We start from the raw sequence: 18,915 nt of genomic DNA on the forward strand, positions 1-18,915 counted from the left end.
GCTTTCCTCAAGGGAACAGAAACTGCTCTACAGGCCTCGTAAAGCAGAGATCCCCCAGATCACTTAGGGAAGACCCACGATAGAGAGCACAAACATTTAATCAATTTCCTAACGGCAATAACTGTTCAAAGTTCTTCAGCATTACACGGTCTAAACACCCAGGAGTTCACCATACTTACAGCCAGGAATGGGAGTACATATGATAGAGAAAGAGGCAGTCAGTACCTGCCGAAAGGAATGCTTTGAAGACCTCTTCAACCATGAATCTGATCTTGGTATTCATGCCGATGACTCCATCCTGAAGCAGCTAATTTGGGCCAGCTTTGTCACTTGTCCAGGCATAGAAAGCCACATCCGAACTCAGGAATAATACACGCACATACCTATACACCCTAACCTGCTGAATTCTTCTGTTATTTTGTTTGTGTTGCTCATGAATAATACTGACTTGGAAGTATTTAGCATTCTGCTGAAATCCTAAAGCACAGTCGTAACAAGCTTCAGTCAGAAATCCACAGCCTCATCAGCCATATCCAGAAAGGAGGATATTGATGTGCAGGTGGACTTGGGAGTCCTAGTGCAGGATTCCCTAAAGGTTAATTTGAAGGTTAAGTTCGTACTAAGGAAGGTAAATGCTATGTTAGCATTCATGTCAAGAGAACGGAAATATACAAGTGAGGATATAATGATGAGGCTTTATAAGGCATTGGTCAGACCTCATTTGGAGTATTGTGAGCAGTTTTAGGTCCCATAGCAAATAACAGATATGTTGCATTGGAAATGGCCCAGAGGAGGTTTATGAGAACGTTCCCAGGAATAAAAGGTTCAAAGGTTCATTTCATTATCAAAGTATGTATGCAGAATACAACTCTGAGATTCCTCTTCTCCAGATAACCATGAAATACAGAAAACCATGGAAGCCATTGAAAGAAAAGTCGTAACCCCCCCCCACATGAAAAGAAGCAAAATCTTGCAAACCCCAAAACCCCCAACCCCTCCCTCACACAAAACTAACCCATCTGGAAAACAGAAGCTAACATCAATCCCCAAACTCCCTCCCGTACAAAAATCTAACATATCATCCATAAGGAAAAAATACTGTGATAATAAGATCAACCCCCTCCCACAGACAAAAAGAACTAACAGATCCCCCTCACACAGAAAAACACCAACAAGAACATCAGACCCCACATCCCCAAACCTCCCTCGCACAAAAACTAACATATCACCCACAAGGACATCAAACCACCAACCCGCCAATCGGCAACAAGAAAGAAAACACAGAAAACTGAAGGAGACCAATACAAACTACAGTCCACGCCAATAATCACATAAATACTCATAATTTCGAAAACATACTCCATCAGCATCAAGGAGAGGGACCGCTCAAACTCAGCCCATCTGTGGAGAACGACTGCTGACCCGTGGCCTCCTCCATATTCGCCACGATGTTTCAATCTTTTTCGACACTTTGATCAGCGGGAAATGATTAATGCAGTAGGAAATGGAAAGGTTGATCAATTATCAGAGTTCAGAGAAGTGAGAGATGATGTTATCAAAATACACCGAGTTCAGGAGAATTGGGAGGGTGGATATAGAACATTACAGGCCCTTCAGCCCACGATGTTGTGCCAACTTTTCCTTCTTTTCCATACTTCTCCTCTCCTCTGCCTACCCCCCCCCCCCGAGTGGTATCATTCACACCCCATCTGCCCAACCATAAGATCATCAGATATAGAAGCAGAATTAGGCCATTTGGCTCATCGAAATAGCTTTGCCATTCAATCATGATTAGTTTTTATTTCAATTCAAATCACCCACCTTTTCTCCACACCCTTAACCCTTTAATGATCAAAACCTATTAGCCTTTGACTTAAATGTGCCCCAAGACTTGATGTCCACAGCCCTGTATGGCAATGAATTCTGAAAAAATTCCTCCTTGCCTTGTTCTTAAAGAGACATCTCTTTATTCCAAGACTGTGCACCTAGATCCTAGACTCCCCCACTAATGGAAACATCCTCTCCATGTCCACTCTGTCCTGGCCTCTCAGTAGTCAGTAAGTTTGAAAAGTCACCCCGCCTCCTCATTCATCTGAACTTCAGGCCAAGACATATCAAATGCTTCTTAAGAGGGTGGCAGCCTCTGTGCACTTTATGGGGCAATCCAGCTGCCCATTGATACTCCAGAAAGTCAGATTCCTCTAGACAGGCCAGTAAACCCCCTTCCTTCCATTTCCACACACCTGATACATTCCTTCTTCTGCATTACCAGACCTCTCCCATCCCTTTTCTCTGCTCTTCAAGACACTTTTCACCTCCTCCAACCTTCTGCTACCTCCGCTGGTTGGCGCTCCATTCATCTCCTCCGCCTATCCTTGCTAGTTGGTGCATCATTCACCTTCTCCTCCCTCACACCCCCATCCCCCCCTTTCTGCATGCGGGAGGAACTCGGCAGGTCAGGAAGTGTCCACAGAAGGGTAATAAACAGTTGCATATTTCGAGCCTAGACGCTCTGGGGGTGCTCGGCATCTCCAGCATCTGCACACTATCTCTCACTCCAGTCTGCAGCTTTAAACCCTCGGCGGCAGCGGCCTCTGCCACATCCCTCTGTGACGTCACGCGGGCCTCCCCGTCGCCATATTGCTGGAAAATAACCCGGTTACGGGCGGCTCGCACTCCGGCGATCTTCACCGCCCCCCTCCTCCTCATTTCCCTCTCACACCGCCGAGCGAAAAACAACCGCCTTCAACATCCCGCCGTCCTCGGTTGATGCAGCCTCGCTGCTGACAGGGAAAAAGTAGCAGCAGCTGCGGCCGCCTTCGATCCTCCTCGAACCATGTCGACTCTGACCCAGAGGAGTTCCGGCCTTGTCCAGAGGAAAACGGAGGCGTCCAGGAATGCGGAGAAAATTGGCGAGGATGACGAGGACCGGAGGGATGAGCAGGACCAGGAGGACGAGAAGGGTGACTCCAAAGAAACTCGCCTCACCCTGATGGAGGAGGTCCTACTCTTAGGCCTAAAGGACCGGGAGGTCTGATTTATTTTATTAAGCTTCACTTTAGATGGAATAAAATGTTTTTTCTTTGAAAATGTACAGTATAATTTATAGACACGTAAGGTTCCAACAGTGTAACAGTCAGCTTAACCTCGCTGAACGGAAGAACTTTAGACGAGAGGTGGGTTTTTTGGCGGTGATTGTCGTTGATATTAACCAATGGCGAGAGAGAATGCGACTTTGGAAGCACGTGGCATGGAATTGGTCCAATTGGAGTGTCGGGAAAGCGGGACTTGCGTGAGTCGGCAGCGGTTGGTTGTAAAAGTACACAATCCGCACACTGAGACTCAGACCCGCTAGGTGTTGCTGCTACTCTTGTCTGTCAGCCGTATCGACAGCTGGGCATTTCTTGGTATTTACTTTGATAGGACCGTGAAACAAGCAGGGAATTAAAAGAAATAGAATTCTGAATTTAAACTGGAGAAAAACTCTGGTCTGAGGGATTTTACAAGTGCACCTTTTTTGAGTGAGACTCTTGAAGGTACAGATCTTCAACAGATCATTTCATGAAACACGTAACTTTTCCATTACAGAAATTACCAGAATCAATATAAGAACATAAATCATTCAACCCTTGTAAATTCATAAAATTGTGGTGGATTTGTATCACTTTCCTAACTCCTGATCCTTGATTTGCTGCGTTTTGGTACCTATCAATCTCTTTCATGACTGTATACAGTGACTGTGCTTTTACAGTCCTCTTGGGGAGTCAGTTTTAAAGATCCATTACGTTCTAGTTGAACATATTTTTCTAATTTCTGCCCCGAAGTGCCAGAGCCTCATCTTGTGACAATGATCCTTGATTCTATGCACCCCACCCATCCACCCAAATGAAATATCAATGTAGAATTTGATTCCAAAAGATTGTATATATTTTGATGAGATCACATTAATTTGAAATCCCAATGGGCTGAGTCAGTTTAATCTCTTTTCCCACTATCCCAGTATCTAACTGATAAACTATTACTGCACTCCTATTTAAGTGTATCTTAGCTTAGGTATAGGTCTGGTATTCCAAACTACATTTGAGAAATGACAACAGAAAAGTGGGTATGGCAACCTCTGTTCATGGAGAAATGTTAAAACGCTCCTTCCATAGATACTGCCTTACCGAATGAGTATTTGGCATTTTCTGTTTCTATTGTATTTGTATTCCTTTGGGTTTTGGTAGTAGTACAGATGTGGTCTCACCCATGCCCTATGTAACAGGAGCAAGATGTCTCTACTTAGATCTTGTTGTAATTAAGGGCATTGTTAATTGCTTCCTGTGCCAGTTTGTGTCTTTAGAAAAGTCATAAAGGGCCAGCTGGTGGCGCAATGACATCAGTGCCGGACACTGGAATGGAGGTTCCTGGATTTGAACCCAGCTGGGTCCACACTTGAGTACGCTTTCCGTCCATGCCAGGTTGAGTGTCGAGATCGCAACTTGACCTTGTAAAATAAAGGGAAACATACTGCGAAATGTCTGTGTGAGGAGTGGCGCGCCACACAGTCTCTCTCTCTCGCTCCGCACCTTGTAAAGGCATGAAAAAGACATCGACCCGCCAACATCGCACACGGACGGACGCACATGCACACGCCAAAAAAAAGAAAAGTCATAAAATTTGGCAGTACCTAAGGGTGTATATGGGGGTGGGGGGAGTACCAATCTGAAATCTTGTAATATCTCTAAACCTTGTCATTTATTTGTGAATCTTCTGGACTTTTAACAGGAATTGTATGGTTCAAAATGCTTCAGTAGTGAGAGATCTAGATTTGCTTTATAGGCCTGTGTTGCTGTTATACTAAAAACATCCTATGAAATGCTACTTTTAAGTACATAAGAACATAAGAAATAGGAGCAGGAGTAGTCCATCTGGCCCATCAAGCCTACTCTGCCATTCAATAAGATGATGGCTGATCTGACCATGGACTCATCTCCACCTACCCGCCTTTTCCCCACGACCCTTAATTCCCCTACCGTGCAAAAATATATCCACCCTTGTCTTAAATATATTTACTGAGGTAGCCTCCACTGCTTCATTGGGCAGAGAATTCCACAGATTCACCACTCTTTGGGAAAAGCAGTTCCTCCTCATCTTCATCCTAAATTTACTCCCCAAATCTTGAGGCTATGTCCTCCTAATTCTAGTCCCACCTCCAGTGGAAACAACTTTCCTGCCTCCATATTCTCTATCCCTTTCGTAATTTTGTATGTTTCTATAAGATCTCCTCTCATCCTTCTGAATTGCAGCATCAATAAAATTGAGTCTAGTGTTTTCATTTATTTTGCAAGTTATGGAATAAATTTTGTTTATTTTCTAAAGCTAAAATAAATGAAACTGGTGAGATATCTTGCTTACTATGTAACAAAAGTGATTGATTATTTTTCCATTAAACATTGCCTCTTTGTGGATATAGCACTTAAACAAGTGACATGATCATAGCAAACATTTGCCTCGAAAAAGTGTTTGATTTGAATGATATTTCTATTTTTCCCTATGTATTCAATATTTTCTTTGCACAAGTTGCATCTACAAATTTAGAAAACCTCTACAAAGCAGATATATTGCTGAAAATCATAGGCAAATTGATACAAGATTGTGATTGCTTAAAAACTCTTGCAAAGATGCTCATGACCTGTTCAGATGAAATCTGAATTAACTTGTTCAGGTACTCTTCTGTACTAGAACAATGTTTCATTGTCTGCTGTGGATATCTGAGTGCTGATTTCATGCATTTCCATTGCATTTGCATTTAATTATTTGTGGAAAGAGTATTACAGTTTGAGCTTAAGGTTTATTAAACCTGGATGCAAATTATCCTTGGCAGTGATTTTAATGACAAGAAGTTTGTTGATTGTCTTGATCAACATTCTTCACCTCTAGCAGATATATATCTGGGATATTACTGGACACAGATTACAGAAGATTGCCCCAATTAGCCAAAGTTTGATAGAAATGGTTGAAAGAGTATAAAAGAGACAAATTGCAGTTTAACTGAGTAACAAATTATGTATACATATGAAATACAGAACAAATTAGTACTGTAGTAGTATTGATAGTGCTCTATAAAATTGTGTCTTAGTTCTTTATAGTTACCGATAGAGGAATTCATCCAGTGTATGCTGCCATGTTCTTTTGATTGTTTGTAAATGAACAAAATCAGCGCAGGCAGGTCATACAATGTTTTGACAATTCCTCCAAATCTTCATTTTCATTGAAACATTCAAGTTGATTGTTGATATCTTTAAATTCTTCATAAGTCCTAACTTGTTGAAGTAACGATATCATTCCATTTTCACTCCTGGCCTTTTCTGGCATCTCCTCACCGAATGCTTGAAACCACAGTGAGCAAAACAGTTCTGAATTGTCTTGCTTCTTATTTCTCGTCAACTATCAGTGACAAAAGTCACTGCTTGTTGAACACAAACACACGCAGCTGACACTACTTTAAAAACTGTTCACTCTAAGCATGGTGTATTTTCTAACAGCCATGTAAGTGTAAGTGACTCACACTGTTCAGTGACAGTTTCCTGTCCCGATTAAGTGAAGCAAACGCCAGCTATTTTCTCAATTAGTTTTTGTTCTTTAAGAGTTGGCCCAAATAAGCTACTGCCCCGATTAACTGATGATCCAATTAACTGGACTCCACTTTATCTGCAGTGTTGATTAACGTGAAAGTGACTACCTCATGGTACAACATTAACATTGAATGAGTGTGTGTACATACTCATCCTAAGGCGCACACACCCACTCAATTATGTACTTTCATTATATAAGACAAGTATTGATTTTTGCTTTTAAGTTTGAATTACTGTAACAATATGAAAAAGTGAAAGCTGAATGGATAGAACTTGCATTATTCCCTTGACATAAAAAAGCTGAGGGGCAAAGTTGTGGCCTTAAGTAAAATAGGAGAATTGCACTCAATATCTGACGTAAGTTATGTCGGTTAAAATATAGTTCAGTTTTCCAAAGTATTGTTTGAATACAGCTGACACCTACATGATGACTGTTCTGATTACCGACATTTGCCTTTATGCCCAAAAAATTGAGATACACAATAAAATTTGCTCGCAGAGAATTTATGTGAGAAAAAAGTAAATAAATCAACAGATTGTACTTTCAATTTGTGTTTCTTGACATATATGCAGATGAAGGAAAATTATGATTATAGATTATATGTTATGTTTCTAGGAACATCAACCCCCTCCCCCCCCCCCCCAACCACCCTACCCTACTCATGGGGATCACATATTAAGCAGTGAGGCAGTACAGCTGGGTCACTTAAAGGGATATAATTATTTTGATCTCTTTCCACTGGAAGTATGTTGTTTGATATGTTTGATGGTGGTAACTTGTTCCTGTTTCTTTGAGAGGATAAAGCGTTTATTCCCCAAAATATGAGTATATTATTGTGTCCATTCCTCCCTTTCTTGCTGATGACTTCATTAAAAATGATGCATTCATTGCTGGAGAATGTGCTACTTCTATTGATGTGTAACATCATGTGAAGAGCCTTTTTTTGATCGGTAGAATCTTATACCGCTGACGTGGTTGACATTTGTTTGAGTGATATTTGATGCAGCATTAAAGTTTGTAGCAAGGGGGTGTTTGTTTTCACAGTCTAATTCAATAATGTTTAGGATTTCTTTTTGCACTTGTTCTACTACTTCAATATTCCACCTCTCCTCCTGTGTGCCACAGGTTGTACTGAAAATGAACATAAACTCTATAGCTCACCTTCTGCATATGTTTTCTACCCAGAAGTGGGTTACAAAATTACTAAACTCTATAATTTTTAATAGTGTAGTGAATCTACGGAATTTGTTGCCACAGGCGCTGTGGAGGCCAAGTCCCTGTGTATATTTAAGGCAGAAGTTGATAGACTCTTGATTAGTCGGAGTATGAAGGGATACAGGGAGAATACAGGAGCTTATGACCGAGAGGAAAAATGAATCAGACGTGATGAAATGACAGAGCAGACTCGATGGGCCAAATGACCTAATTCTGCTCCTACATTTTAAGGTCTTATAACTCTATATTGAATATATTGAATGTAATAATAGGATTGTTTATAATTAAGTACTCTAATGACATTGTTGGGGTAAAATAAGCTATGTTAGAATTTGACTTGCTATCAAGTAATGACCTGCAATATTCCCTCTTCTACTGGGGCATGAACAATACTCTAAAAATCCAATTCTTCAACTTTGTTTTGTAAATACATACTTTATGTCTGTTTAATGTGTATTTTCCGTGGTGCTGATTATAAGTCAATGTGGGATTCAGTAGTTGTATACCTGCAAAGATAGAAATTAGAAAACTAAAATCACAACTCTGAATTATATTTGTTAGTTAATTGGAAATAAGTGGCATGCCTCCTTATATTGGAAAGATATGTTTGTTGTGTTCATTAACCTCTACACACGTGATGATGTAGCGTAATCCTGTGCTAAACTTTCTTAAGGAAATACATTTTCTTTTAAAGAACGTTATACAGGGAAAAGTTATTATGTGATGGTTTGCTGTAATAACAGTGAATACTTAAGATGCAAGATGAGCTGCTAATAGAGTGGGTTGTATTGTTCTGGATGGAATTGACCTTTTGGGTACTATCGGAGTTATAGTCATTGAGCAAGTGTATTTTTTTGCTATTTTACTTCTAGTGTATGTCGTAGATAGTAGGAAAAGCATAGGAAGGTTAGGAGGTGGGTTATTTGCTTCAGAATACCTAACCTCGGACTTGTTCTTGAAATCTGTATAAATGTGATTTGACAATTTACTTAAGTTTCTGGTTAGTGAGTACCCTGTTAATGTTGGTGGTAAGGAACTTAAATAATAGTAACTCTTGTACTTTGCCTATTTTTTTTTTTGAAAGGGAATTATAGTTAAAGAGTTACTTTTACTTCCTATTCTGCCAGAATGTAACATTTTAAAAGTCAGTAGGTCCACCTAGTTTATTTTCCTAGGCAATTAAAAATGTTGCATTTCTCTGCCAGATTCTTACCCAATTTAACTTGATGTGATTTAAGCTACTTTCCCTTAAAATCTCTCTTGGTAAGTTAATCTAAAAACTGACGCTCTTCATGGAGCAATATTTCTTTCTTTTATCTTTCTGAATCTATCCCTTTTAAACTTTATTTAACCTTGTCAACATGACCGGGCCTGTACAACGCTGAGCCTGCAATTTAAATTCTCATTTCATCTTATAGTTTTCTCTGTTCTGAGATGTTCTAATTTTCTGAGCTAATCATATCCTTTCCTTACACGATTCCAATTGTAGTGGTTCTAGTGCTACATCTAGCATTCTTGCTTGGAATGTGACTGTCATGGCAATATTGTATCTTTTGTATAGTGTCTACCGTTTATACTGAGTTGTCATTTCAGGAATAATATCCTAGGTACATCAAAGGAATCTTATAATGAGGTACAAGAAGGCATAACTAGACGTTCAGCCAAGGAAAATCTCAAAGGGAGGGAGAAAGCGGTTCAAGTTGGTGATCTGTTTTATAGATGTGTACCCTATACAAAATAAGTCCCTTAAATAAATATAAGGAAGACATAGTGAACTGTCCTGAAGATTACCTAGGTAAAGAGGATGAGGAGCTAGAGTGCGTTGTGCCTGCAGTTCTGATTAGTGCACTGTAAGGATGATGTTGTTCTCCTTAAAGAAGAGTGCAAGGAGAAAATGAGGTTGTTGCCATGACTGGAAAACTGTAGCTATGAAGGAAGGTTGTTTCCTTTGGATCAGAGAGGGCCAACATAAACCTCCTTGTGCAAAGTATCAGATTGTAGGAATATTAAGTCATTTAATCATAACACCATCTGGACTGTGCCGCCACCTTGCAGCTACCATCAAGCAGAGGTACATAAGCCTGATGTCTCATACCTCCATGTTCAACAACCACTACCTCCTTTCAACTATTCAGTTCTTGAACCAACCAGCAAAACCCTAAACACCCTAAACAGTTTAGCAACAATATAACCACCCTCATCACCTTGAACTGAAATTAACTGTGTCTTTTAATTGTTTATTTTGTGAAAGTGTATAATTTGGTTGTTTTTTGTGAAAGCTATGTGTCTTTGATGCTCCTGTAGGTGAGTTTTTCATAGCATTTTGAGATGCTTGCCCAATTTAACTTTTTGTGATCTAAGCTACTTTCCTTTAAAATTGACAGTATCTTCTACCTCAGCATGTATACTGGGTTCTAACTCATTAGTAACAGGTGCATTAACTATTTCCGGACTAAAGGCTGATTTATACTTCGGCGTCAAATGGACGCCGTAACCTACGCAAGTGGCCTACGTGCATTGTGAGCATTTATACTTGTGCGTTGGCGTGTCTGTGTCGTTCTGCAATTTGCGCACACACCTGCCCATGCAAGGCTTCATGGTCATGGTAGTCTTTCTTGGGGTAAACAAGTTTAAAGTGAGCGTCTTTTTTCGTAAAAGCGAAATGTGTTCTCCATAATTTCGGAGGTCTGTAAACCTTTATGGAAAGCATTGCAGCCAGGGTTCCTTCCCTGCCCTTCAGTTGCCCAATGGGAAGCTATTGCAGCGTAGGAGGTAATGCGATGCTACCAAGCGGACCAATCACAGTTGTTGCCGTCTGCGTTGCCACGACACATAATTACATTTTGGGAGAGGTGCGCATCAGGCTACAGCGTAGGGATCCACGTAGGCTCTGCATAGAGTTCGTGGCTATGCTGTACCTACGGCGTCGATTTGATGCAGAAGTATAAATCAGCCTTAATCCTTGACTCATTTTGCCTACTATCGGTCTTATTCTTCTCTTTTAATGTACTTGTACATTTATCAATGAGCTCAACTTCGTCTTTCACGTAGATGGTATAAGTTTAAAAATAAAATTTCTTAATAGGTTAGAAAATCAAGAAAATTAGTAAGGTGATTAAAGCAGCAATGAGAGACAAAATAACCTGACTGTGCCCTCAACAGTTCATTTAATGTAGATGCAAATGTACAAGATAATACTGGTAGGAATCCTTACAGTGGTGGAAACAATGTTGTGCTTTACATCAGGGACATTGCCTATCATGTTGTGTGGCATTACCATTTCGTTGGATAGGTATGGAGCATATCTGCCTCCTTAAAACTGGGCATCCACGAAGACCCATGGGCTGCCAGTAGCACTGGAATTGGTATTGAAGTCTGTAAGGTTATGGCCCACAACTCCTCATGCAGGATTCCCAGAAGGTTAACTTGCAGGTTCATTTGGTGGTAAGGAAGACGAATGCAATATTAGCATTCATTTTGACAGGACTAGAACATAAAAGCAAAGATATAATACTGAAGCTTTATAAGGTACTGATCATTTGGAGTTTTTTGAGCAGTTTTGGGACCCTTGTATAAGAAAGGATGTGCTGGCATTGGAGAGAGTCCAGATGAGGTTCAAGAAAATGATGTCAGGAATAAAAAATTAATGTATAAGGAGTGTTTGAAGGCTCTGGGCCTGCACTCGCTGGAGTTTAGAATAATGAGGGGGGATCTCTTTGAGACCTATTGAATTATGAAAGGCCTAGATAGAGTAGATGTGGAGAGGATATTTCCTATTGTGGGAGAGTCTAGGAGGAGAATAGCCTTGGAATAGTGGGACCTTCCTTTAGAACAGAAATGAGAAGAACTTCTTTAGACAGAGCATGATGTATTTGTGGAATTCTTTGCCACAGATTGCTGTGGAGGCTATGTCATTGGGGGACATTTAAAGTGGAGTTAATATATTCTTGATTATTAAGGGTATCAAAGATTATGGGGAGGAAAGACAGGAAAATGAGGTTTAGAGGGATAATAAATCAGCCCTTTTGAAATGGCGGAATAGACTCAATGGGCAGAATGGTCTAGTTCTGCTCCTTTGTCTTATGGTCTTGCTTACTGTATCATTACAATCCAGGTAGGAGATTAATTGTGTCTCTTTTAGGAGTGTGTAAAGTGCTTGGCAAGAGCAACATCAGGCATACTTAAAAATGATGTTCGTTCTTAGTGATACAGTAACACAGGATTACAGCCATATGGATATAGAATAAAGCTACCCCGTAACTAATGGATCACTCAGGAATCCTTTCATATCAGTTGTTAACGCTAGTGGATAATTATGCTGCTAACAAGATGAGGATCAAAGAACATGCATAAACATCCTCAACAATACTGACGCCCAGCTCAGAAGAGCCTTTGAAGCACTGTTAGGTAAGTGTGTAGAATGAATCTATCTTTTACTTTCTTCTGAGATCCTTTTTACCAAGAAAGCCAACATTCATATAATTTGAGTCTCTAGATGATATCAAGGAGAGTTGTTAGTATTGATCCAGCAAAGGCAAAAGGTTCAGATAGCATCTTAGCAGAAGTGCCGACAGGTTATGATGATGTCCTATGTGCACAAAGTCCAAAAGGCCTGTGATTGTATATCTCACCACCAGAAAACTCACTTCTCTTCTTACCCCGCCTGAAGAATCATTGCTCTACTTGACTGTGGCAGAAGAAACCTGAGGGGAGGAGGAATCAAAGTAATGGAATTTAAAGAAATCTCCTCTGACTCTGACCTTGAGAGTGGATAGATATGCGTGGGTTCTCTTTAGCCACAGAACATAATAGTAGTTCTTTTGAGAAGCTAGGTCGTACCATGTTTCACAGTTTCGTCAACAACTTCTCTCTTTAAAGTCAGAAATGAGGATGTTCATTGTGCTGTGTTCAATGTCACTTGCAATACACAAAATGCTGGGAGGAACTCAGCATGTCAGGCAACATCTTCTATGTGTTTATTGTCATTTGTTATTCGTCACTATTGAAGTTAATCATGCCAGCATGCAACAAGACTTTCCTCTTTTGCTGAACCTAAAAGTTAAGGATTGGCTTAAAATAATGTGGGAATGGAAGAACTATTTTAACATATATTCAGTGGCACTTTATTGGGTTCCTCCTGTACCCAATAAAGTGCCACTGAGTGTTTGTCCGTGGTCTCCTGCTACTGTAGCCCATCCATTTCAAGGTTCAATGTGTGCGTTCAGAGATGCTGTTCTGCATACCACTGTGGTATCATGTGGTTATTTGCAGTAGTGCCTCCTTGTTGGCTTGAAACAGTGTAAACTTTGTAAACTCTGGACAGTTGTGAGTAAAAATCCCAGGAGATCAGCAGTTTCTGAGATACTCAAACCACCCTGTCTGACACCAACAATTATTCTGTAGTCAAAGTCACTTAGATCATATTTTTGCCCCATTAATGATGTTTGGTCTGAACCTCTTGACCGCGTCTGCATACCTCCATACATTAAGTTGCTGCCACATGATTGGCTGATTAGATATTTGCATTAGTGAGCAGCTGTACCGAATAAAATGGCCACTCAGTGTATATTGCTTTGTTAAAATGAATTAAACGTATGCCACATTATGTGTTTTTAATTGGGTCGGATTAATTCACTGCAGTAACTTACACTAGTCTACTTTATGTAAATGATTTGTCAAGAACAATTTATCAGTTATTTAAATGAAATGTTAAGGCTGATAATGCATTTGTATTAATCCATTAATACTATTTTCAATCTGGCTAATATACTGTGTGGCAAAAGTTGGTCATTGAATTTGACTATAAGTATATTGACTATAAAGCTATAAATAGCTTTGATTTTTGGCTATTAATGTTAGAACTAATGTGTTTCTAACTGCCACTGGAAGTTACTGTGTACTGACAGCTTACCTTTTATTTTGTAAGTGCTGTTGCATTTGTCAAAACAAATCCAAGGTTAAGGTGCTTCAATAACATTTCCAACCTTTCATGGATTCTGTAATTTTAGAAAATGTAAATACAGGAACTCAACATCATTACTTTTATGAGCAAATGTGTTTTGCTAAAGTTTCTCATGAAGTCCAAGAAACACTTAATGTAAGAACATAGTGTTTTAAATTTGTGTTACTTTTTAGGGTCTGAAATTTTGTAGTCCACTATGAACATATGGTACATACTGGCCATAAAATCACCACTAACATGGAAGCAACCTGTCAGAGAAGACAAGAAATGCTATAGTTCATTGATGGAACTGACAGTGCCCTGAAAGATCATGAATGAAGTCCTGGATGGACCATGGGATCTGCAATCTTCTGAGGGCCAGATCAGAGGCATTGAAGTCTGATGACCAAGAAAGTTACAAGAAGTCCAAGTACAATCTCCAGAAAATCATATCCCAGGCGATGGCAATTATAGACTGGACTTGAATCAACAAAGAATGCTTGACAGTTGTGGGAGGCCTTGAATAATATTGCCTCTTATAAAGTTAAATCATGCGACATGGGCAACAGTAGGGCTTCACTTCCAGATGAGCTCTATGTTCTCTAAGCTTGCCTACTAGAGCATCAGGTCCACAGCGGATGCCATCTCATTGGCTCTTCACTCAACCCTGGAATAACTGGATAGCAAAGATGCATACATCAGGATGTTCTTTAATGACTACAGCTCAGCATTCAATGCCATCATCCCCTCAAAACTAATCAATAAGCTCCAAAACCCTGACCTCAATACCTCCTTGTGTAAATTGATCCTTGACTTCCTCAGCTGCAGATCCCAGTCAGTTTGGATTGGCAACAACATCTCCACCACAATTTCCATCAGCACAGGTGAACCACAAGACTGTGTGCTTAGTCCCTGCTCTACTCACTTTATACTGATGACTGTGTGGCTAAGCACAGCTCCAGTGCCATATTCAAGGTTGCTGACAACACTGCTGTTGTAGGCTGAATCAAAGGTGGTGACCAATCAATATACAGGAGGGAGATTGAAAATCTGGCTGAGTGGTTGCATAACAACAACCACTTACTCAATGTCAGCAAGACCAAGGAGCTGGTTATTGCCTTCAGGAAAAGTTAAACTAGAGATCCATGAGCCAGTCCTCATTGGAGGATCAGAGGTGGAAGGGGTCAGCAACTTTCTGTTCCTTGATGTTATTATGTCATGTCCTGGACCTAGCTTGCAAGTATAATTACAAAGAAAGCACAGCAGCACCTCTGCTTCCTTGGAAGTTTGCAAAAAATTGGCATGACATCTAAAACTTCGACAAATTTATATAAATGTGTGGCAGGAGTATATTGACTGGTTGCATCGCAGTCTGGTATGGAAACACCAATGCTCTTGAACAGAAAATCCTACGAAAAGTACTACTGTACTAAAATCTTACTCATTATTGAGCACATCTGCACAAAACTTCCTCTCAGGTAAGAAGCATCCATCATCAGGCACCCTCACCACCCAGAAGATGCTCCTTTCTCGCTGCTGCCATCAGGAAGAAGGTACAGGAGCCTCAGGACTCCCACCAGGATCAGGAACAGATACTACCCCTCAACCATCAGGCTCCTGAATCAAAGGGAATAATTTCACTTGTCTCATCAGTGAAATGTTCCCTCAACCTATCAACTCACTTTCAAAGATTCTTCATCTCATGCTCTTGATATTTATTGTTTGTTTATTTATTATTGTTTCTTTCTTTTTGTATTTGCACAGCTTACTGTTTTTTTGCACGCTGTTTGAGCACCCAAGTTGGTGTGGTCTTTTATTGATTCTGTTATGGTTATTATTCTATCATGGATTTATTGAGTATGCCTGCCAAACACTGAATCTCAGGATTGTATATGGAGCATATATCTACTTGGATAATTTACTTTGAACTTCGAAAGGGCTCCGCAGGGAAAATTTGTTGCTACTTGTGTGAAGACAGGAACCATTAATATAAATAAATTAAATAGGGAATTTAGAAGAACTTATTTTTCTGAAAGAGTATGCTTAAAATGTGGAGAAGTAACATTCTGCTGGAGGAACTCCGGGGTTGAGCAGCATTGGTGAGAGGGAAGAAATTGTCGATGGCTCAGATTGAAATCCTACATCAGGACTGAGTGGAGAAGGTGAGATTAAAAATTAGATTTGGCATCATTTGAGTCTATTGAGCAGATTCTGCTGTCACGTCATTTTAAGAAAGACGTAGAACTTTGGAGACATTTAGTAGGTCAAGCAACATAGGGGAAGTAAGTTTCAAGATTTAGCAATGACTCGTTAGTACTAAGTTATATTATTCTGACTAGAAGAATGGTGGCAACAGAAAAGCAGGAGAATTTGTTGTTGAAGGATATGTAATGGAGAGGAAAATGGAGCGGAGGTACAAATCAGCCTGTAGTTTATTTCAAAAGCTGAGGAAAGCAAAGTAACTGAATGACATCCTGTTCTCATGCTAGGACATAAGTTAATTTAATACAGATTTTTCTATTGTGCGTAAAATGGGTGTCTATTGCTTCCTTTGGTCAATAATTCTTCAGACATGACGGAGGAATAACAAGGTGTTGTCCTGCAGTGAGATTTATAACCACAGGCTTTTTAACTTTGTGCCTGCAGCATATCATTTTAGTATTAGCGTGTAAGACAACTCTGGGAAATATAGTGAACCAAGAGACAATAATAACAGATTTCAGGTTGAAGAAAGGAACAAACAGGTGAAATTTAACACTGAAAAATGTGAAATAGTAAATTTTGTTTGGAAGGAAATGAAGATGTCTTTATAATCAAGTAATTTTGCTAGTGCTATAAGAACATTGGACTTGGGTGTATTATGTCAATCTTTTGAAGTTGGCAATAAAATTAGTTTAGAGTCAATGCACAGTAATAGGCCCTTCCAGTCCTATGTGTTTGTACCTCCCAATTATACCCATGTGACCAATTACCTACAAATCCGTATGTTTTTGGAATGTGCGAGGAAACTGGAGCACCTGGAGGAAACCCACATGGTTATGGTGAGAACGTACAAACTCCTTACAGATGGCGGCCGATTTGACCTCCGGTCACTGGTGCTGTAATAACGTTACACTAGCTGCTACGCTACCGTGCTACCCTTACCGCCTTGAATGTCAATGTTTTCAATGTATAGGGTATTCTTGGTTTTGTTAGTAGCGAAGTAGAATGGAAAAAATTATGAGATTATGCTAAATCTTTATAATTAATGGGCCTCAGCTAACACATTGTGTTCATTTCAAGGATCATAGAAAGGGCATCAGGTGCTTAAACTGCAGAAGAGATTTACAGGAAAAATATGTGGGATACAGGACTTTAATCATGTGGAAAGCTTAGCTTGTTCCCATATTAGTGAAATGAAGGTGTCCAAAATGTCTTGAGTTTTATGTTCTGTAATGCAGAATCTGAATGGATGGTAGAATAGGATCATCAGTGACTTTGAAAGAGAATTGGATAAACATTTGAAGGTTAACCATATACGGAATTATAGGAAAGGGTGGAAGAGTGAGACGCATTGAATAGATTGGGAAAGCAAGTAAAATTGAATTGAATTGACTTTATTTCTTACATCCTTCACATACATGAGGAGTAAAAATCTTTACGTTACGTCTTCGTCTAAATGTGTAATTTATAGTAATTTGTAATAAATAGCATGTACGACAGGACAGTCAATATAGCATAGAAATACAATTGTATCAGCGTGAATTAACCATGTTTGTCCAGTTATGTAATATGGATCAGAATGTTGGACAATATCTAGTAGCATGAGGAAACAAATTGAAGCAGCAGAGATGTGGTTTTTGAGGAGGGTGCAAAGAATAACATGGACGAAATGAATATGTAACGAGGATGTCATGAACAGAGCAAGCGCAAAAAGAGAAATAATGTATGAGATCATGAAAAGGCAATGTAACTTCATTGGATGTGATTAGGAAAGTGGAGTTAGAATGCACGGTAATTATGGGAAAGATTGAAGGGCAGAAAGCAAGAGGAAGGCAAAGACAAATGATGATGGAGACAGCAGCCAGAGAACTGGAAATGAATACCAATGAATTGATCTACTTGACCCGAAACAGGAGTATGTGGGCCATGGCAGTCAAAGCTCAAACTGGGCATGGCACTTGATGATGATGGCCTGGTGGAAGAAACTGTCCTGGAGCCTGTTGGGCCTGACTTTTATGCTGCAGTACCGTTTCCCGGATGGTAGCAACTGGAACAGTTTGTGGTTGGAATCACTCGGGTCCCTAATGATCCTTTGGGCCCTTTTTATGCACCTGTCTCTGTAAATGTCCTAAATAGTGGGAATTTCACATCTACAGATGCACTGGGCTGACCGCACCACTCTCTGCAGAGTCCTGCGATTGAGGGAAGTACAGTTCCCATACCAGGCAGTGATGCAGCCAGTCAGGATGCTTTCAATTGTGCCCCTGTAGAAAGTCCTTAGGATTTGGGTCCTTTAACTGTCTGAGGTGAAAGAGATGCTGTTGTGCATCTTTCCCCACACAGCTGTATGTACAGACCACGTAAGATCCTTGGTGATGTGTATGCTGAGGAACTTAAAGCTACAAATGCTTGAATCTGAAACAGATCTTAGGAAGGTCGCCGAACTGAAACATTGATTAGTTTCTCTTTTGATAGATGCTGCTTGTCTGGCTGAGTCCTTCCAGCATTTTCATTTTGTTTGAAATTGAATAGATAGTATTTTTTTTGTTGCAGTGGCCCCTAGAAATGAAGGTGCTTTTAGATGGGCTTTTAGGTTAATGTGTCTATAAGGCTGTGTGGAGAAAAAATGTTGTATAGTCATTGCGCTTAGTAGCTGAAATTTAAAACATACCTCCTTTATCTTCAGAAGTGACTTGGTGCCTTCATGGCTGCTACCATTTATGAACACCACCCTAAGGTTTGCCATTAGGTTACTCAATAAACCTAAATTTTCCATTGAAAGCAGATTTGGTAAAGCTGACATGCAAGCTTTTTGCACTTTCTGTAAGACAAAATAGACTTTTCAGCTTTTGGATTTTTAAATCATGATTTTAAGAAGTAGTATCTTAACAGAAATGTTTCTAATGTAGATAAGAAATTTGTTAACTGATGTCTTTACT

The 18,915-nt window shown here is 39.8% G+C and overlaps 1 protein-coding gene across 1 annotated transcript in view; it reads left to right on the plus strand.

Moving 5' to 3' along the window:
* The first annotated feature begins 2,601 nt into the window (after nt 1–2,601).
* golph3a (golgi phosphoprotein 3a) overlaps nt 2,602–18,915 on the plus strand; it is a 111,114-nt gene continuing 94,800 nt past the window's right edge. The window contains exon 1 of the mRNA XM_072251767.1: nt 2,602–3,031. Coding sequence (XP_072107868.1) covers nt 2,837–3,031 — 195 coding nt within the window. The 5' untranslated portion in view covers nt 2,602–2,836. The remainder of the gene's footprint in view (nt 3,032–18,915) is intronic.

The sequence above is a fragment of the Mobula birostris genome, chromosome 3 (assembly GCF_030028105.1).
Source record: "Mobula birostris isolate sMobBir1 chromosome 3, sMobBir1.hap1, whole genome shotgun sequence".
NCBI lineage: Eukaryota > Metazoa > Chordata > Chondrichthyes > Myliobatiformes > Myliobatidae > Mobula > Mobula birostris.